The sequence below is a fragment of the Borostomias antarcticus genome (genome assembly GCF_949987555.1).
Source record: "Borostomias antarcticus genome assembly, chromosome: 5".
In the NCBI taxonomy this organism is placed as follows: domain Eukaryota; kingdom Metazoa; phylum Chordata; class Actinopteri; order Stomiiformes; family Stomiidae; genus Borostomias; species Borostomias antarcticus.
The window spans coordinates 12,734,223-12,755,994 of NC_140238.1; the positions used below are offsets into that span (position 1 = coordinate 12,734,223).

Sequence of the window (21,772 nt, forward strand, 5' to 3'; positions counted from 1 at the left end):
CTAGAGAATGTGACAAGTGGACTAGGCTACACAACTTCCAATGGTAGGCCTATATAACCACCTGTATAACCACCCATGAATAGCCTGCCTGCTCGCCTACAATAACCGAGTCAGGAGTGTGACACTCAGGCAGGCAAGCAGGCAGAGACACAAGTAATGCATCACTCAATGATGCGACATCCAGAAACACCTGCTGTATAGTATTAAATAAAAAATGTCTTACCTCCAAGCCGAACAGGTTCAGGACAAGCTTGCGTTGTCCAGGAAGTCCTTGCGCTCGTTTGTTTTCTCAATAAACCAGACTTAACCTGTTTGAGCGAATCTTGGTAAATCCTTTTTGACTATATCAGTTAAAATCCATTACAATATACACACACACACACAAACACACACGCTATACAGTAGATTGTATAGAAGACAGCTAAACAACTCTACAGACATGTATGTGTGTGTCCGTAAAACATTTTCGACACCACATTTCCATGAACACGGGATGACTAAATGGCCAATTAGGCAAGGCAAGGCAAGTTTATTTATATAGCACATTTCAGCCACAGGGCAATTCAAGGTGCTTTACATGAGACATTAAAAGCATTAAAACAAAAAGCAAGACATTATAGACATTTAAAACAAAAGGCAGGACAAATTAAAAGCATTAAAACAAAAAGCAAGTCATTATAGACATTTAAACAAAAAGCAGGACAAATAGAATACAGGAATAAAAGTTACAGTGCAGTATACTGATAAACATAGCTCCTCTTAGAAAGCAGTGGCAAAAAGAAAAGTCTTCAGGCTTGTTTTAAAAGAACCAAGAGTTGCAGCAGACCTGCAGTTTTCTGGAAGTTTGTTCCAGATATGTGGAGCATAAAAACTGAATGCTGCTTCTCCATGTTTTGTTTTAACTCTGGGGACAGAAAGCAGACCTGTGCCGGACGACCTGAGGGGTCTGGATGGTTCATAGCATATGAGCAGATCAGAAATATATTTTGGCCCTAGACCATTCAGTGCTTTATAAACCAACAGCAGTATTTTAAAGTAAATTCTTTGACAGACAGGAAGCCAGTGTAAAGACCTTAGTACTGGTGTGATATGCTCCACTTTCTTAGTCTTAGTGAGGACTCGAGCAGCAGCGTTCTGAATCAGCTGCAGCTGTCTGATCGATTTTTTAGAGAGACCTGTATACATGCCGTTACAGTAGTCGAGTCTACTGAAGATAAACGCATGGACAAGTTTTTCCAAATCCTTCTGCGACATAAATCCTTTGATCCTTGATATATTCTTCAGGTGATAGTAGGCTGACTTTGTAATTGACTTAATGTGGCTGTTGAAATTCAGGTCTGAGTCCATGACTACACCAAGATTTCTGGCTTCGTTTGTGGTTTTTAGCATTACTGATTGAAGTTGAGCACTGACTTTTAATCGTTCTTCTTTGGCTCCAAAGACAATTACTTCAGTTTTATTTTTGTTTAGTTGGAGAAAGTTCTGGCACATCCAATCATTGATTTGTTGAATGCACTTACTCAGCGCTTGTATGGGATTATAGTCTCCTGGTGATATAGTGATATAAATTTGTGTGTCATCTGCATAGCTATGGTAACATATTTTGTTGTTTTCCATAATTTGAGTTAGTGGGAGCATGTAAATGTTGAACAGAAGAGGCCCCAGGATGGAGCCTTGGGGAACTCCACAGGTCATTTTTGTCAGCTCAGATTTGTAATTGCCTATAGACACAAAATAATCCCTGTCCTTTAAGTAGGATTCAAACCAATCTAACACTGTACCAGAAATTCCCAACCAATTTTCCAGTCGGCCTAGTAGTATGTTGTGGTCTACCGTGTCGAACGCAGCGCTGAGATCCAGTAATACTAAGACTGAGATTTTGCCATTATCTGTGTTTAAATGGATGTCATTAAATACCTTAATTAGAGCAGTCTCGGTGCTGTGATGTGGTCGAAATCCTGACTGGAAGACATCAAAGCCATTACTTAGTGCCAGGAAGTTATTCAGTTGTTGGAAAACAACCTTTTCAATTATTTTGCTTAGAAATGGGAGGTTTGATATGGGCCTATAATTGTTCATTTGTGAGCTGTCTAGATTATTCTTTTTTAAGAGTGGCTTGATGACTGCAGTCTTCAGGGTATGTGGGAACACACCTGAAAGAAGAGATGTGTTTACAATTTGTAGTAAATCAGAGGCCATGCAGTTGGATACAGTTTTGAAGAAGTCTGTAGGTAGAACATCAAGGCAACAGGTGGAGGATTTCAGATATTGTATAGTGTCCCCCAGGGTTTTATGGTTGATCGGATTAAATTGTGTCATGGTACAATTATTGATTTTAAGTGGACACTGTGACGACACATGTCCTGTACCTGGAATGGAGGCACTAACTGCTTGTCTAATTTTCTGAATTTTGTCAGTGAAGAATGAGGCAAATTCATTGCAGGCCCTGGTGGATAGAAGTTCAGAGGCTACTGACACAGGAGGGTTTGTCAGCCTATCAACAGTGGCAAACAAAGCACGCGCATTGTTATGGTTTTTGGTGATGATGTCAGAAAAGAAGGTCTGTCGTGCATTTCTCAGCTCCATATTATAAATGCGAAGTCTCTCTTTATATATGTCATAATGAACATGGAGATTTGTTTTTCGCCATCTGCGTTCAGATTTTCGACACTCTCTCTTTTCTATTCTGACCAGCATGGCGTTTCTCCATGGAGATCTTCTCTTACCAGAGACCACCCTCACCTTAGTGGGCGATGCGAATTAGTGATGTGTGTGCTCCAACGGGTATCAGAACTAGTTACTGTAACAAGGAGATGAGACAAAAAGAGATATATAATTGAATTATAGGTGGACAAAAACCCAGACTACAATTTTGATTGAAAATAAAAATGAAGGTATTTCCTTTTTCACATTCCTTGCAGTGTTCATGCTGTTTTTGCTGCTGTAGGCACCGTAAAATGTCAGCTGCTCATCTTTTTCTAAACAACCTTGGGCGTACTTCATGCACCTTGGCAACCGCTTTTGTCACATAATGATCAGCTCTGTTATTGTTATTCCACAGACTCTCTTCCTTTCCCTGGCTGTGATACAGAACAATCAATAGGCAAGGAAAGTTACCCTGGGATATTGGACAATGTTTCTATGGCCCTGCCGAAATGATGATGATTCCTTTTCATTAAAGAGCATTTTGCAGGTTGAATCTTTTTATGAATTCACATTTTTGATCTCATGATTAGGCCAACTTAAGGGGAGACACTACAGTCAAAATTGTGTTTTTTCTTCCCAACTTCAATTTTCAGATTTTTTTCTTTAACTATAACATGTATACTATCACTACATTAACAGAGAAATGGTGAGACTTGATTAAAAACTGCTATTTTTCAAATTGTTGTAACTGTGAAATAAGCATATGAATTGCTAATGCTCAACTTTATCGGACATTTTCTTAAAATTATGTTTTTTCAGTACCTGACGTCACTCAGTACCTGCTATCTCAACTTCCAGGGCAGGTGCATTCACTAAACTTTACATACTGATTCTCAGATGTATTCTGCAATTATTTACAGCTGGAATTGTGAATATCTTGTTGTCTTTTCATTTTAGGTTGCATTTCCTGTCTGAAAATATGCCCAAAAAGTGTTTTTAATGGGTCTATGCAGTCTTTTTTCAATATCTTTTGAAAATAAGCTTGTATTCACAAACCCAGCTGTAAATATTTACGTTTTTAGTATATTGTCAAAACAAAAGTAAAACTTTAAACCCGACTTTATCCATTGTTTAGATAGTAGGTACCGAAATGTACGCATATTAAATGAGTTATTGCCTAATTTGCATACCTACACTTTTTTTGATAGAGAATGTGCAATACAAAAACATGTATCTTGATGTGAAGATTAAACTGGTAAAAATTCATGAGGATATCTTTAAAGGAAAAAAAAAATCATTTTCAACTGTAGTGTCTCCTCTTAAAAAATAAAATCTGAAAAAAATCCATCTTTACAGACACCAAGGGCAGAAATATGGTTGAAAATAGGTGGCTTTATAAGCTGTGTGCCAAAAACTGTCATTTTTGTCATATTTCAGCGATGATGTAGCATAGACAGGGGAGTCCCTGACCCTGCGGGCTGTTGCAGCCACGGACGTCTATGGACACAGCGAACTGTTGAATCCAGAATGAGCTATCTGCAACAGCATATACTGCAGCAAACTAACATTAACTTAATTTTTGTTATGGTAAACCATTCACACAGCTATCCTAATGTGTTGCATCTGAAAGATAGCCAGCGTAATGCTGTCTTCACATTGGCTAACGGCGTACTAGGCCTAATGCTGTTTTCACACAGCCTACACAAACAGGTGATTTTAAGTTATTTGAGCTATAGCAATCAGATTCAGGGTTTTTCTTCATAGTCTAGCTATATTAGCCAGTTCAAGTTTAGACAAGGCAAGGCCACGTCTTCATCAGTTAGATCATCACGACACAAAACTGGATATATGCTCCGGTCAAAAACGCCCTTGCTTAGAGGAGCATTAGGCTAGCCTATTTCAAAACAGATTTGGCCTATAGCCTAGTAACCACTATGACAAACTACAGTGTTGTGATGTGACACATTAGGTGTAGGCCTACTCTGTCAAATTAATTGAATGGTCAAATGATCGAATTACCCTATGAACATTTCATTTTTGTTTTATTTATCCTTGCTTAAAACACAAGGTGGAGCATTTGTGTTAGATAGTCAGCTCTAGGCTAATGAGCAGTTTTGACTATAGGCCTACTGTAGTAGCCTATAGCGGGACTATAACGATGAATAGACACCTGATATGGACAACAGTGACCTATGCAAAGGTGAGCTTGTAGCCTACTCTATATGGTATTGTAAATAAATAGATCACCAAATCGAAAGAGACGGAACGCATTGATCATTGTGTAGCCTATTACGCGTCCGAAAGGTATACCTTATACCTTTTATAGCGTAGGCTATAGCCATTCGCCTCTGCTGCATGGTCGAATTTGTTGAAAGTCACTTGAAATTGTTATTGAATGTAGCCTACTGTTTCTCTTCCTTATATTTCCTTCCATTGTTAATATAAATGGTAGCCTAAATGTATTATCGATGGCCCCTATGGCCGTTCTCGGGAGCACACTATTGGTTTTCTAGGAGGTGCGCAGAACGGGGAGAGGCCGGAAAAAAGACGCTCTAGAATGTCGCGCCAGTTTTAAATACTGCAGCAATGAAGATCCACATTACCAGCTTTAAAGGTGTTATATGTAGTATGTGGATTATTTCCCCATCTAATGTCTAAATATAAGAACTCCAACAACACAACGTATTGGTTGCCAAAATGCCAGAGAATGCACCGTTTCAGTCATACTGTGATAAGATCTTCACTCCGAGAGGAACATAACGTAACACTAATCAGTAATCACAATCAAGTATTTCAGAGTGCCATGTAATAAGTTACATTAGATGCTGTAGTGTGGAGATAACGTTAGGTCTGGCTTAGACCTGGTCCAGGGCGATATCTATACAGATAACGCCCTGTTACTCTCAATGCAATTTGCCTATGAAAGCGCTTCATCGGCCTGGTCATCCGAGTCTACAGACAGCGCATCGACTGTCTTCTTCTACCGGCGAATCAGCGCTCTCCGCTTTGTTTAGCCTACGCACTGCCGGCGCCCATGTCGGGGATGATGCATTACATCTTAAAGTCTCTCAACACCATTTAAGATGTAATGCATCATCCCCGACATGGGCGGCAGCAGTGAGTAGGCTAAACAAAGCGGAGAGCGCCGATTCGCCGGTAGAAGAAGACAGTCGATGCGCTGTGGATATAAAACATTTAAGTGTACAAATTTGCCTTTTATTTGAAAGGTGGGGGACTACAAACTGTAGCAACTTAGGAGAAAAGGCTTTCATCTTTCCAACAATGTGTTTACTTTGGTGAGTAACGAAACGGTTTTGTCTGTAGACTCGGACGACCGGGCCGATGAAGCGCTTTCATAGGCAAATTGCATTGAGAGTAACAGGGCGTTATCCGTAGGATATCGCCCTGGACCAGGTCTAGGTCTGGCTATGCAGATTCCAAGAAAGATAACAATAGCTAGTTAGCTAGCTTACCGGTCTAGTAGAAAAGTAGCCATGTCACCATGCAACTTCATCCCATGAAACTCCGTCCAACGAGCAAAGGCTGGCCCGATATTTATCCGACTTTTGCTCCTTCTTCGGTCACTGAGCTTTTGAGATTCATATCGCATGGTTCGCCGGGGCTCAGGCGGAGAAGCAGGATGACAAAACTCAACCATTTTACCAAACGTTTAGCTGAAAAGAGTGAGTAGAAGTGGACGGAAAAGCTGCCCTTTTATAGTCGCACACACACTTGATGCTAACCAAGATCTATAATGCTGCTAATTCATGGAAGTTGACGTTTGCTGGCTACTGCTAATCTCACAGCGGTGAAGCTAGAATAGTACCTGGTAACCCAGCACGCAGTACCAACGCTGTAATACTATTGGCTGGTATGATATCAACAGAGCGTCATTGTCTGGCCGTCAAAATTTCATAATATAATAATTTCAGACAAAATATCATTTTTTATGGAAAAGCAATACTTTTAATCTGCAGCCTTCGCAAAGCCCTATGGATGTATTATTTTTGAAAAAATGTTTATTTTAATCCACATATTACATATTATATTGTTATATTATAACCCTATATTGAGTTGGGTAGGCCTATTATGTTGTCCGCAGAGAGCGAACATACAGCATAGGGCATGGGGAAACGGGAACATTCGGATTACAAACCGGCTCTTTGGATCAAAGCATCTCCAGGAACGGGTGAGAGCGATCAATATTTTGACAATTAGATTATTGAATAGAGAATATTACTTGAAGTGTCTACTCTTGTTTGGGTTATACTGTACTTTGAAGTGCGTAGCCTTCTTGTTTGGGAACCTGTAAGCAGCGAATAGGCTACAGTTCAAGTTCATCCTAGTCTGTTCGCTTGGCTGTTTTTGTTGTTGGTGCGTGATTCGTTATTCTTTGCAAATTTATATTAACTAGGCTATTGTATGTAAGGGCCAATACACAACGAGGTGTGCTGTTATCGAAAAATAATGCACGATGCGGGGGCTAGACTATCCCACGAGCGAAGCCTGCCTCTGCAAACGGCATTTTTCGGAGTGTAGGCTATCCCGCTTACCATGGCCACTTGCCAAAGACAAAAATAGGCTACGTGCCCTTTACTCCGATTTTCTACATGAAAATATAAAGAAATTATACTGTTGCTGCTTGTAACTTGAAGGGTCTACTCTTGTTTGGGTTATGATTTGAAGTGTAGTTGTTTGGGAAGCTGTAAGATTTAAATAAGCTAGCCTACTAGTTCAAGTCCATCCTAGCCTATTATCCACGTGGCTGTTTTTTACATGACTTTTTAATTTTATTTCCAAATTGATATTATCCACAAATATACCCATGATTACATTAGCTCAAATTCATAAATAACCTGTTTGATTTGTTAGGCCTATAGCTAAAGTGAACACAGATACGGTTAGCTAACGCCGGTCACTCACCAAGACACCTGGGCTGAGTTTCCCAGAGGCATCGTAGCGCTACGATTGAACGCCGTATCTTACTAACGTAGCGCTACGATGCCTCTGGGAAACTCAGCCCTGCCCTGTTCTCCACTGGTTCTCCTCACACCACAACTCAATCTCTCTCCTCTGGCTGTTATTTCTTCTAACCCTAGGTTGATCCTGCTCTCTTTGACGCCTAGCTGGCTCATAATTAAGGCTGTGGTCCATCATATGCGTCTGCATAAACATTTACAACCTCTTCAGTCTCAAAACTAGCCATTGTTTTGCTGTTCTACTGTTGCCAAACTTGACCGGACTCCCTTCTGCTACGTCACTTCCGGTTTGGGGATTTTTTAGATGCAGTAGTAATAAAACACTTCCAGAGATCACTGTAGTGTATATTATATATACATTTTTATGAAATTCTAGTTCCTACATCATTTTCCTACACATTGACTCACAAGGGTCTCCAACCTGCCATATGCCCTTTAAATCTTTGATCTATTGACCTCTGATCTATGAATTTGATTAGTTGACTGATAAGTCATGACCAATGGTGTATCCAAGCTTACAAACCCAACCCAAACTAGGTTACATCACCGAGGCTTTCTTTGACCTTAACCACTTTTTCATCCATCAACCCCATATCTGGGTTTTAAGGGATTGGTTGACTTTTATTTTTTTTTATATATATTTTTTTAACTTACCCAAGGCCATGTAGACTAATTTAAACACTTTCCGAGTCCATTCGTCCATACTTGAGAAAATGAGACTGTTCATTAGGGCCTACTAATAGGAAATACACTTTCAACAACTCCAATGCTTTCTGTCACGTTAATGGTCTTAAGATGCTATGCATCAGTCAAGGATAACAATATAAATTGAGAACTGTGTACTGTATGTTGTGTTCCATTTGCAAGCTATTGATAGCAGGGGTTTTGGACACAGGTAAAGAAGGGGCCTCATTATCTCTAAGGAGTGAACAGGGGGAACAGCTAGTTGCTCTTGTTTAATAAGAACTGAACATAATCCACCTCCAGCAGTATGGGGTGCACTGTGTGGGAGACTGCAGCGCAACACCTACTGTCTGACAGTCGATCTTTTGAATCATTGGTTGCAGACTCTCATACACATCTCTCTTGGTGTGTTCTATTGACATTGGGAAGTGAGACTTTCACTGGCAAACTGTTAACTTTAAACTCAAGGTAAAATTGGGCTTTTATTTTAGGAACAGATCTTGTTTCTCCCGTCGAGCCAGGAAATATCTTGTGTCAGCAACTTGTCAGCCACTGCTTGATTATGGTGACCTATTGTACATGCGCGCTTAAGCCACCTGTTTACGTTCTCTGGACACTGTGTATCACTGTGCTTTGCGGTTTGTCACTGGTTGTAAAAATCTGACCCATCATTGCACTTTGTATAAAAAAGCAGAATGGTCATCTTTGATTGATAGGAGATACACTCATTGGTTGACTTTTATTTATAAAGCTCTCCTTGGTGTTGTCCCGTCCTATCTAGGAAACTACCTAATTAGGAATCAAGGACATTACATCTTACGATCATCTGACTTCTTTACACTGACTGTCCTCGAGTCCTCGAGTGTTGGGGAAAAAGGCATTTCGCTATTCTGCTCCCTCTGCATGGAATTCCTTGCAAGCTGACTTAAAATTGTCTGAACTGATCCCGTTTGACAGCTTTGTTGAAATTCTCAAGGATAAGGAACTTGAAAGCATTGGGGTTTGTCACTGCTTTTAAATCAGTTATTATACCTCTAACTTGAGCTTATTTTATTTATTGTATGTATGCCATTTGTATTGTAACCTTTTGTATTGTAATTTGCTGCCTCTTGGCCAGGTGGCTTTTGAAAAAGAGATTCTTTATCTCAAGGTCTGGTTAAATAAAGGTCTAATAAAAAACTAAAAAACAGGAACCCCCGCTGAACTAGGATTTCTGCCTCAAAAAGTCAGGGGAACCTGACCTGACCTGACCATACTGTAACTCTGACCTCAAAATCAAGATGGCTGCTCCGTGCATCAACAATAAGTTAAAGCTGGATTAATATTGTTTATTAGCGCTTCTGTCTTTTTTTTGTCTCGTTAAATCAGTCACACACACCGTACTGTCCAACCTCTATCTTTGGAAATGTTGCTACAGTGTTTGTATGCGCAAAATACCACATAGTGCGTTGTTATCAGCTGGTATTGCTAACAATGGCTAACATGGCTAGAACTGGTATTGCTAACAAAGATCAGTAAACTAAAGTGAGTTTTTCGACTTGTACTGTAACTGGAACGCGGTCGACTTGGGTGTGACGTCATTCCCTGCTCAGAATTGTGACGTCCGAGGCAACTGGAACGCAGCATCTCTCTCCCTCTCTCTTTCTCAGATACACACATACACATGCGATACTGTATATACACAGTCCCTCTCTCTCACTCTCTCACACACACACGGTTTCAGACAGTAATAAACAGACACAGACTGACACAGAATGACAGACACAGCACACAAACGCGCACACACACACACACGGTCTCAAACAGTAATAAACAGACACAGACTGACACAGAATGACAGACACAGCACATGCACACACACAGAGGTGAAAGACACACAGAACACCGTGTGCCGTCTTGTGTGTGTACCTATAGTAACCGCCCTACTGCCTTCTCCCATAGGACTACACCATCACCATGTATTTCCAGCAGTCATGGAGGGACAAGCGTTTGTCCTACACAGGGATCCCCCTCAACCTGACTCTGGACAATAGGGTGGCTGACCAGCTCTGGGTCCCAGACACATACTTCATCAATGACAAGAAGTCCTTTGTCCACGGTGTCACGGTGAAGAACCGCATGATCAGACTGCACCCCGACGGAACGGTGCTCTATGGTCTCAGGTAAGTGTGATAGTAGTGTGTGTCTGATGATATTGAGTGTGTGTACATGTGTGTGTATGCCACTATAATCACTGCTGGTATGTACTATACAGTATATTCAGCTGTGAGTATATTGTGTGTACTCTGACATTTGTCCCCATACATTTGGGTCAGTATGTCATACCATTTACTCAGTATGGGCCAGTATGCGATACTAGTGAATATCACTATCCACAGGTGAGTCCCCAACTGTTTGTCTACCCTGATTCATTTGTTGGGGAAAAGTGCAGAGTTGACCACTGTACATCAACGTTGGGACTTTTGCGTTGAATAATACAGGAGGAGGCCCCAGTTCCTCAAAGCCTTCTCCTCAAACGGCCTAGTGTTGCTCTTTCTCTGCCTCTGAAGTGTGAGAGGAAGACCCAGGTGGGGAATCATTTATGGAGCTGTGCTCCCCTGCAGTCTGTGGCATGCTAAGCCAAGCATCCTGGGCGACATGCGGCCGCCACCGCAGCCTCTGCTCCTGCAGCAGTGCGGAGCTGTGTTCCACCGAGCCGTGCACCGAGTTAAAGACAACTGAAGGATGGTCATTGTCAATAATGCAGCTTTGGAGTTCAAAGAGATTCAGCACTTTGGTGTGTGTTGGGGGGAGGGGGAGTATGATGACTTGACAGTTTATTGAGATACAGTACAGTGCCCTCTTTTTCAAGCTTTCAGGCAGGGCTAGTAAATTTTTGAAGGGTCATTCCAGTGCAGTGTTTTTGTTCGCAGCAATTGGTTTTCTGGTAACAAACCGGAATCTAAAGATAGTTGAGGTATTTGCTTTTGCTTCAGTTTAGGTGTACATGTTGTCAGTGAAGGAGGAGCTTAACTGCATGACCTTGAAGGACAGGCAAGATTAAAAAAGTCAGAGGGGGACAAAAGCCTTGTTGATGAGGCAGGTGGCCGTGGGGAAGAAGCTGTTTCTGTGGCATGAGGTCTTGGACCTGATGGGCCACAGCCTCTTGCCAGAGGGGAGTGAAATGAAGAGATTGTGGCCGGGGTGGGAGGGGTCGGCCCTCTTCAGGGCCCTGGAGTCGTGCAGGTGCCTGGAGGGAAGGCAGGTTGCAGCCGATCACCTCCTCAACGGAGTGGATGACACGCTGCTGTTTGGCCCTGTCTTTGGCTGTAATGGCAGAGTACCAGGTGGTGATGTATGAGGCGAGGATGGACTCGATGATAGAGGTGTAGAAGAGTACCATCATTGGGCCTCCTTCACCAACGAAGTAAAGAAGTTCGTAAGAAGTATTTCTTCTTATGTTATGTCCACACCGGGCACGGTGAGAAAATTCTCGCCGCCCAGTTCGCCCCAATCTCGCCGCGGGATCCAATGGGTTGCCGCGCGAATCAGAAAATCAAAAAATGTAATTTTTGCGAATGTCGCCGTGCGGCGGCAAGTACAAACCGCCCTACAGCCCTCGACAGACCAAGTCCAGATAAGTCATTCAGTAGCAGAACAGGTATAGTTACTGGGACAGTTACAGATTTCAAGTCTGATAGTTTAGAGGCCACCTTAGTCCAGAACTGTTCGACCGGTAGATACTCCCACAACATACTGTATGTATGAAAGTACCAGGGGAATTAAAATTGCGGAGGCTGCAAGACGGTCATTGACTGATCATTTATCAGTTTCATAGCATGCAGTCTATCCCCGGGCTCACACGCTTGCGTTTGATGCGTCAACATTGACGGATGCCATTCACTTTCAATGGCTGCAGCCGAATGGCATTCTGGTTCCGTTGTTGTCCCATTGCGTTGCTAGCGTCGAAAGTTGAAAAATATTCAACTTTCAGATGCGTTGCCGGAGCTGCCGACCAATCAGATGTCTTGACGGAGAAAGACGTCATCGCAAGGCGGGATTTTCACATTTTTCGATACCAAGATGGAGGACAATCGCTGTTTGTTTGCAGGATAGGATGTACCCAATACCTGTGGGCACCACGTTCACTTTGCCTCAACCACAATGCATAAACGATCACCACACGTTCGACCAGATTAGCATCCATGACAGCACTAAACGAAAAGCCGGGTGGGTTGCGGGAAGCCTCCCTGATATTTGTCCACACCTGCTCCCACTCAAAATCAGGATCTAGACCGGGGTGATCACTTCTCCATAACCTATCCAGTGCTAAATCAGAATAAGAAGATTCCAGGAAAAAATATTATAATTTGGAAACCAAGCCCCTATTATCTCTTTGTGTAGTAATCAATTTATAAATAGGATGAATAGATAAAGCCTGCTGTAGGGGAATACTGTGTGCACTAAGAGCATGTCGAAGTTGTAAATAAAAAAAGAATGAGAAAGTCGGTAAGGCAAAAGTGACTCTCAGGTCCTGAAAGGAACGTAAACCTGAACCTGAAAAATGTCCCCTAAATAGCGGATGTTACTGTTACTCCAAGGAGATGCTGTGATTGGTCTACCCCCAATCATTATATTCTTGTTGTGGAACACTGGAGAAAACGTATGCCATTTACAAGATATTTAGACAGGGACTCAACTGTGCGCCAGGTCTGAATAAGAAAGGAGACTATTGGGCCAAAACGCAGCTTGCATTGTGATTTGGACATGTTGGAGAATAGGACCCCTTGCAATGTCCGTGGCCGAACAATATCTTCCTCCAATCCACGCCAAGAAACAGATATATCAGCATGACCTCACACAAAAAGAGGTCTAAGCACAAAAGAATAAAAAATATAACTTAAAATTAGGAACTGCCAGTCCTCAATCTCCTCTGCCTCTCTGCAAGGTCGCCATTTTTAAACGAGGACGCTTTCTATTCCAAATGAATTGTGAGATACTAGAATGATTTCCCTTCCAATAATCGACAGGGGGCGCAAGGGGAATCATAGAGCACACACAATTAATTCAAGGTAAAATATTCATTTTCACAATCGAGACACAGGCTCGAAGAGAGTTGGGAAGGCCGGCCCATCTATCTAAATCTAATTTAACTTTATTCCAAATTTCTAAGTAATTGTGGGAAGCGATGCGATTTAGGGATGGGAATTTGTATTCCAATATATCTAAATTTTTGTACAACAGTAATATTAGGTGGAAATTGTAGTGCTCTAGCTGTGTCGTTAAGGGGTAATAAAGCAGACTTATTGCAATTAATTTTGAAGCCGGACAGATCACCAAACTCACTACATACAGTATGGAGAGCAGACTGGGAAGCGACTGAAGTAGATTTTCCATAAACACCACCACATCATCAGCATATAACGCCAGATGGTGAGAGGTGCGGCCAACCAGATTGACGAATCATTTGGGCTAAGGGTTCTAGGGAAAGCGCGAACAGCGCTAGACTCAAGGGGCAACCCTGCCAGGAGGACCTAGAGACAGGAAACAAAGCAGATGACAATTGACCAGTGAGAACTTGAGCAGAAGGCTTAGAGTACAGAACCTTGACCATATGTACAACATTTTCCTGTCAAAGGCTTTCATAGAGTCCAATGAAAGAACTGCAGACGATACGTTACTACCCGCCGCGGCTTCTACTATATGCAGGAGGCGTCTAACATTATCAGCAGCCAATCTAGACTTGATAAATCCTGTCTGGTCGCAATGAACTAATGTGGGCATGTGATCTTGGATGCGTCTGGCAAGCACTTTTGCATACATCTTAACATCAGTGTTTAACAAGCTCAGAGGTCTATAGCTGGCACAATCAACCGGATCCTTGTCTTTCTTTAATAATAGAGAAATTAGTGCAAGGTTAACATATCTTGACAAAACTCCTTCCTCTAATGATGTCCTTACCATATCTAACATTAGTGGGGCAAAGTTTGTCCCAAAACGTTACATAAAACTCGGGAGGTATCCCATTAAAGCCCGGAGATTTATTCCTTTGCATTGCAAGTGCTGCCCCCTTCAGTTCATCTAAAGAAATTGGAGAATTGAGACTTACAGTACAGCATCATCTTCTGAAAGCCTTGGTAGGTCCACCTGGTCAAGGAAGTTACCACACCTATCACTGTCCGGTCAAATCTCTGATTGATAAAAGTCAGAATAAAAGGTTCTGAAGGTTTCATTGATTTGTTTAGGATCAGTTGTGATATTGCCCGCATTAGATCTGATGGATGGAATATCCGCAAAGGATTCACTGGTTCTGATTCTAGAAGCCAAAAGATGACTTGGTCTCGAGTTGTGAAAATAATCACGTTGTCTAGTCCTGTGTATTAGGAACTCTGATTGTTGTTTCAGAATGTTATTTATCTCCTTCTTAATAATGTCACGCTGAGTCTCTACCTGTTTGGAATAATTTGTTTGCAATATCGAATCCAACCTAGCGAAGTCTGCCTCTAAATTTTGTAGTGTAGCAGCCCTAGCCTTGCGCATGTTTGATGAAAATAGAGTGGTGTTATCCCTAATAAATCCTTTAACAGCATTCCAAAGAACTCTGGGATCTCCTACCGAGCCCACATTAATGTCCAGAAAATCTTGCATTAAACTGTAATTTGTAAGCCTCATTCCCCAATAATGAGAAGTTCAAGCGCCATCTAGCTGCATTTTTAGATTAACAACCAATTAATACATTATAGGGCTGCTCGATTATGGCAAAAATCATAATCATGATTATTTTGATTGATATTGAGATCACGATTATTTAACACGATTATTCATTGAATTTTTTTTTTTTATCAAAAGTTTTAACATTTTCTTAACATATCAACTTATACATTGACTTTAATAACAATTAATTTATAAAATGTTGACTGGCTTTTCTTTTTAACAATGTTCTTTGGATTAGATACATTTCTCCCATGGGAGACAAATTGTGAACCTTGACCTTGATTAATAAATAAAAGTGCCAAAACTGATAAATAAAGAAGCTTCAAAGCCCCGCCACCATCACAGAAGAAGACTACCTCGGAAAAATAATTTCACTATGACAGAACGCGTCTAAATAAGTTATTTAATGGTAGCGCCAAGGCTTCAAAACCCAGCATTTGTTAAAATAGACCCTTTTGCTTAGGTAAGTGAAGTTTCATGTTTATCTGACCTCCTAAATAGGCCGACACCGATTTATTTTGACGGCAAAGTGAATGGACCGGCAAAGGACTGTTGTCTGGCATGAGCGAGCGGAATGCGACAACGGGACTGAGAAGGGCTACTTTGAGGGGCAGCTACGACTGCGCAGCAAATTTTACACACCGTGTCAACTTGGTCCAAATCTGTCTCCGCGAACCCAAAGTGTTTCCGCACCACTGACGTGGTTTTAGCTCTCGTCCACCAGCGGCTCTCTTTCTGCTGCCATAATCTTCTTGTCCTGTTTTGTTCGAGAGGAGCATGCGTGCGCCTCGCTTGACAACTCGAACTAAAGAGTTTGTTTTGGGGCTTTGGGGGGTGGGGGAGGGGTCAAGCACAGTATAGCTCTGCAGTGTAGGGTGCACTTGATTTGTGCAAAATCGTTTTATGGCGATTATTTTGTTTTAATGATCGTTGACAGCCCAGATCTTAATCTAGATTAAAATCCGATTAATCGAGCTGCCCTAATACATTACCAAAAAACCCCTTATGATCCAAAAGAGCCATAGGAAGAAGAGTGGCATTATTAACATTCTGAAACAACCGCGGTGAAGAGAAAAGAAAATCTATCCTCAAAGAGGTTTTGTGCCTGGCCGAGAAGAAACTGTAATCTATCAAAGTGGGATTAAAAGTACACCAGACATCCATCAACCCTAAACTCTCCGCCCAGGCCTGTAAGGCCGCAGTCACCAGCTCCTGGTCCTTATTAGCAGTCGCACTAGATCTTTCAGATGCCCGCCAGACAGCATTCATATCAGCACCAACAATAAATGAATATTCAGTCAATTGCAACATCTCTTGCATAAGCGTGCTATCAAATTCCCTATCAAATTTGTTGGGGGCATAGGCTGAGATAATAGCTATCTTTCTCCCGTACATTTCTACTTTGGCAATTGTGATCCTCCCATTATTGTCTGCCCACACATCCAAAACCTTAATTTTCAAATTACGTTTGCAAACAATGGCCACTCCTTTACTTTTCTAATCTGCTGAGGAGAATGCTATAGTGTGATAAAATCTATTGGCCATGCGAGCTGAGTCCTTCTTTAACAGGTGTGTTTCTTGAAGTAAAGCTACTTTCTCTACTTTCCTTCGTTTCAGCAGAGTTAAGACACTAGTTCGTTTGTGGGGTATATTCAAACCATCACAATTTCACACCAGGATTGATAATTCACCCATTAAATTGCATTACACTCCAAACATTGCTCACTGATCTAGACAGAGTGGTAATTAGTCAGCATCAGCGCCGTTGTTTAGCGGTGAAAGGTGATGATGATTATAAGGGCCCACAAGCAAGCAGGGCCCACAAAAAAACAAGAGGTCCCTCTTTCTATGACGAAATTATTCTGCATGTACTGTAGATCAGTCACACTAATGCTGGATCAGAATTCAAATTAAGCCACAAATAATGCAATACAGATGAAAAAAGTTTTAATTTCCTGAGCAATATCCCCTTCTTAATGGTTTGGTCCATGCCATGGTTCATGCTGGCAAGTCTCAACTCTTTTGACATTAACGTCACTATACTGGCTGGCTGTCAAATACTAGCACTAATAGCCTAACGTTAAATCATAAACATCAAGCCCATACATAAATCCGGGCAGTGGAGAGAGAGGCCAGGAGAAAAGGCAGCAGAGCGGGAGTCCATAAGCATTTTTTCACACAAGAAAGGTGAGAGTAGCCATGTTAAGATGGTCGGTCAGTTGCCCGCAGTCTCACATTAACCATGACAACGAAAGCTGTTAGCCTAGTGTGTGGAGAAAGTGCTAAGCTAGCTAGCTAACTTTAGCTAGTAAGCTTATGTTCTGGTAACAACTCGATCTGGTTAGCTAGCTGCTAGCTTACGTTAGCTACCATTAACTAGACAGCTAGCTACAGTTCTAGCAACCAGCCAACTACCGTTCTGGTAAGCAACCTGCTAGATAACATTAGCTACCATTAACGAGACAGCTAGCTACAGTGCTAGCAACCAGCCAACTACTGTTCTGGTAAGCTAGCTGCTAGATAACGTTAGCTACCATTAACTAGACAGCTAGCTACAGTGCTAGCAACCAGTTAACTACTGTTCTGGTAAGCTAGCTGCTAGATAATGTTAGCTACCATTAACTAGACAGCTACTACAGTTCTAGTAAGCTAGCTTTCGCTAGCCAGCCTCAACCACTACACTGTTCTAGTGAGGTGGCTACTGTTAGCTAGCTTGCCAGCTGGCACACTTGCAAATACTTCCTGTCCAAATAAATAGATACAAATCCAGTAGCAGCAGCCAGGACACATGTTTCCATTCTCAGGGTTGCCAACTTTTCAGAAAAGCTTGGAGTGAGACTGACATTTTTTGGGGGGGTGACTGTCCTCACATCTTTAATATTCATTTTTACCTCTGCCCCGATGACGGCACGTCCCATGGCCATACCGCCATATCTGGAGATGGGAAGGTCATAGGGACGAAGGGTTCAGAATGATGCTCTCAAGCACTCAAAAAGAACTACAAAATTCATTCATGGGCAGAGGTCTGAGCACCATTTGTAGTTGTACTGTAAGAAACATGACCATTTAAACATTTCCCAAGTTTCATAATTTCTAACCCCTCAACCTACAACAGTTTTGGCCACCAGAGGGATCTGATTAGACCTTATTGTCAACAATGCGGTAAACACACTAGCATGACCCAAGACATGGTTCAATATGTGCAGGTTTATCTGGCGACATTTAAATAGTGGGATTATACCATCCTGCTCAGGGTTAAAGAAATAGAATGTTACATATACTGTAACTGTTTTTGTTTTACTATGCCATAGGTCTACTGAGCTGAGTGCTCCTTGTTGTACTGGCCTGTGGCCTTCTTTGAGGCCATGATGAGCACTGGGGAGGGCTCCCACTTGAAGCATGGCTCCAGGTTAGCCATCTTGATGGTCATGATTGAGGACAGGGTTCCAGGGCCAGTCTGTTCCTGATCTTGGTCTTGTTGAGCCCCACCATGGAAAACACTCGCTCTGCGTCTGCATTTGAGTGGGGCAGAACCAGGGCCAGCTTTGCGATGCTGCTGAGCCTCTTGAACTGGCTAACCCCCGTCACCTTTGAAGATTGAACTTTTTAAATACTCTACAATAGACCTCAAGCACAGCAGGCATTTTGAAATATTGAGGTTGCTTCTAATTGGTTCACAGGCAAAAATTGTGTAAGCTTCAAATACTCTTGCACAGAGTTCCATTTATTTATTTAATTAATATTCTTTGTAGAAGTGTAATGGCCATGCGTCATGGCGAGCATCTTGAGAGAGAGACTAGGCTCCTGTGCGCCATGGACCAGGGGGCTATGTCAAGGATATTTAGATAACTGCTTCTCAACTAGCATAGTACAACATCAAACCAACAACATCATAAAATAAACCTTTTACCAGGCAGTTTTGGGACCTTCGCATGCTTCACTTCACTAGTCCTTCACCATGCAGACGTGCACTTGCTAGGCTAGAAATCAATGAAAAGTAGCTAATTACTAGCTAGTTGTGACAGCTGAGCTAACGTGGTTAGCTAGCTAAATTCTAGTCACTACTGACAGCCACTGTCTCAATACTCTTAAATTGTAAACACTCACAATAAATTGCGGTGTGTGTGCGTGTGACGAGGCTCGATCCCATGTGTCTCACGGCCAATGCGTGAGAGTTGGCAACCCTGCATTCTCCATCTCAGGCTCATGTTCCTGCCGAGGCTTCGCCTCCTCCGGCCCATGCTCTGGCTCATCAGGATCAGGAAGGGCTAGGTCTCTGAAAAGAGTGAACAGGTTTATTATCACAAAACCAGTGGATTAAAATGACAGCACTGATAGCTTTGATATCATCGAATCATAATATGACTACTACTAGGCTAATAGACCTACCTTGCCAAGTAATGGAGCACCACACAAGCGGAGATGATTTTGCAGACCCTCACTGGTGACATTCGTAGCTCTCCATGGAGGCAATGGAATCTCCTCTTTATTACTCCAAAGGTGCGCTCGACTGTATTCCTGGTTTTGCATTGGGCGTTGTTATATCTCTGCTCACTGCGGTTGGTGGGATTCAGGTATGGGGTGAGTAGCCATGGTTTCAAGGGATAGCCTGAGTCACCAAGGAGAATTCCATCAATAAGGCCTTGCTCGAATGCCTCTCCAATGTGGGACAGCTGCAGGATCCTGGAGTCGTGGGTTGCTCCTGGCCAGCGAGCCACACAATTTGTGATCTTCAGGTTGGCATTACACACTGCCTGCACATTGATGCTGTGTTATCCCTTTCTATTGACATACAGGTGTTCATCCACAGATGGTGCCTGCAACCATATGTGTGCCATCTATTGCTCCTACCACGTTAGGAAAACCTGCAATGGCATGGAACTCCGCCTTGATCTTGTTCAGAGCAGCTGTGTTGGTTGGGAATAGAGGGAGCATCTTGCTGAGCTCACTGGAGACTCTGTAGACAATACGTGACACGGTGGATTTGTGAAGGCCAACAGCATCACCCACAGAGTTTAGGAAACTCCCTGTGGCATAAAAGCGTAGAGCTACACACACTTGTAAAACTCAAGGAATGCTATGGTTTCTCCCTGTTCCAGGGCTGATAGTCTCCTCAAGTTTTCCAGCCAGCATCAGGATGGGTTCCCTGGGAAATCTGTCGCTTCACTAATTCTTGATCACTGTAAATTTCTAGTGGGCTGGCTCTGTCTCTGAATACTCTTTCTTTTCTTAATGCTCTTTCTAAAAACCAAAGATTTGCCATCTTGTAGGCCTATGAAACTAATAGAATTGAACTCCCAACTGACAATAAGCATATTTGTTTCCATAGCAACAAAGTTCTTAAATCAAGGCTTAGCCAGGGGGAGAGGTGTCCAACTTTTTCACCTCAAAATAAGTTAGTCTTCATTTTTATGCAACAGACAGTCTTAATTAGACTAGTCTAACCTGAGAATTTAAGACTAGGCTAAGGCTTAGACTAGTCTTAATCTAGCTTTATGCAACCGGTCCCTGGAGTCAGAGATGTTTCTATTCAGTTTCACGTGCTGTTTCCTGTTGGGACAAAGTTGGTTTTGGCTAGCTTTAACTTGCGGTTTTATCATCTGTTTCTTAGGAATAGCTATCACTGCAGAGATAAACACCGAAAACAATCTCACTTACCAAACATCCATTTCTCATTGACACTTGACATTCAGTGAGGGACCTGTGTCATGGGGCAGCACGTATCTCGGGAGGTAAAGTGGCCAGCTCCCGGCATTGTGTCGAAGTGCCCTTGAGCAAGACATTGAACCCCAAAATCGCTCACGGTGGCGTAGTACCTAGTACTGTCGCCTCACAGCGAGAAGGTCTCCAGGCCTTTCTGTGCGGAGTTTGCATGTTCTCCCTGTGTTTGCAAGGGTTTCCTCCCAAAGAACCCAATACGAAAAACACACAGAAGAACGGATAGCTAATGCTCTCCGTCCCTGACAAAGATGGACAGGAGCACTTGGTTGGTCCCTGTGGCGCGCCCCATGAATGCTGCCTACTTTCTGTTCCCGGCTGCCCTTGGGGGAAGGACGACGGGATGGGTGAAGAGCAGAGAACATTTAATCTGCGACCCTGATGCATTTGTGTGTGTGTGTTCCTTTGTGTCGCTCATTGCACGTGTGGGTTGGTGTGTACTGCTGTGTGACAAATAAAGACTTCTTCTTCATGGACGCAATCTGTAACTTCAATCTAGTTTGGCAGCATGCTGCCACTCCAACCAAAAAAACACTCTCTGATCTAGCCATTCGTTTTGAAAGCTAACATCTGGAGCCAATATCTGTCTTCAGGTCTCAGGTTACATCACCACAAAGGCTAATGGCAGCCAAGCTAATCAAAAGCATTAGGGACATTACCTTGAGTTGTTGCAATTTCACTGGGGTAGAGTGTTGTTGTGTGTGTTGAACAACGGCGGCGGAAGGAATTACATAGTGGGGGGGGGACACTATTTAGCGGGGGGTCTGGGGGTCGTCCCCCATGACTTTTTGACCGTCAGACCCCTCGTTTCCTGCATTTTGATGAGTTTTTATGCGGCAGTTTGCATAGCTGTGGGAATGTATTTTGAACAGCAGTTGCTGAAAAAATTCGTCATCTACCCCTTGCCAACTGCACAGCGGCGGAAGCACCATGGATGTAACGTTAGCGGCAGTGAAAGAAAAGTGTGTTGTTTAAATGGCAGTCAGACTGTGCCGTGGCACCAGCTATCAGAGTGCAACCACCTTCTTACCTGGTGTAGCTGTAGGCTGGTA

General features: G+C 42.5%; 1 protein-coding gene and 1 pseudogene across 3 annotated transcripts in view; one reads left to right on the forward strand and one right to left on the reverse strand.

Moving 5' to 3' along the window:
* The window catches only part of gabrb1 (gamma-aminobutyric acid type A receptor subunit beta1), a gene marked incomplete at both ends in the record, with an annotated part of 116,814 nt that overhangs the window by 29,405 nt on the left and 65,637 nt on the right, over nucleotides 1–21,772 (forward strand). For both annotated transcript variants that reach the window (XM_084438543.1, XM_084438544.1), the window contains one exon: nucleotides 10,251–10,471. In XM_084438543.1, the coding sequence (XP_084294669.1) occupies nucleotides 10,251–10,471 (221 nt within the window). The remainder of the gene's footprint in view (nucleotides 1–10,250; nucleotides 10,472–21,772) is intronic.
* On the reverse strand, nucleotides 19,158–20,691 carry LOC311309153 (putative nuclease HARBI1; annotated as a pseudogene). The gene is made up of 3 exons: nucleotides 20,661–20,691; nucleotides 19,392–20,029; nucleotides 19,158–19,278 (listed from the first exon to the last, which is right to left on the reverse strand). The product of its transcript is annotated as a putative nuclease HARBI1 (transcript).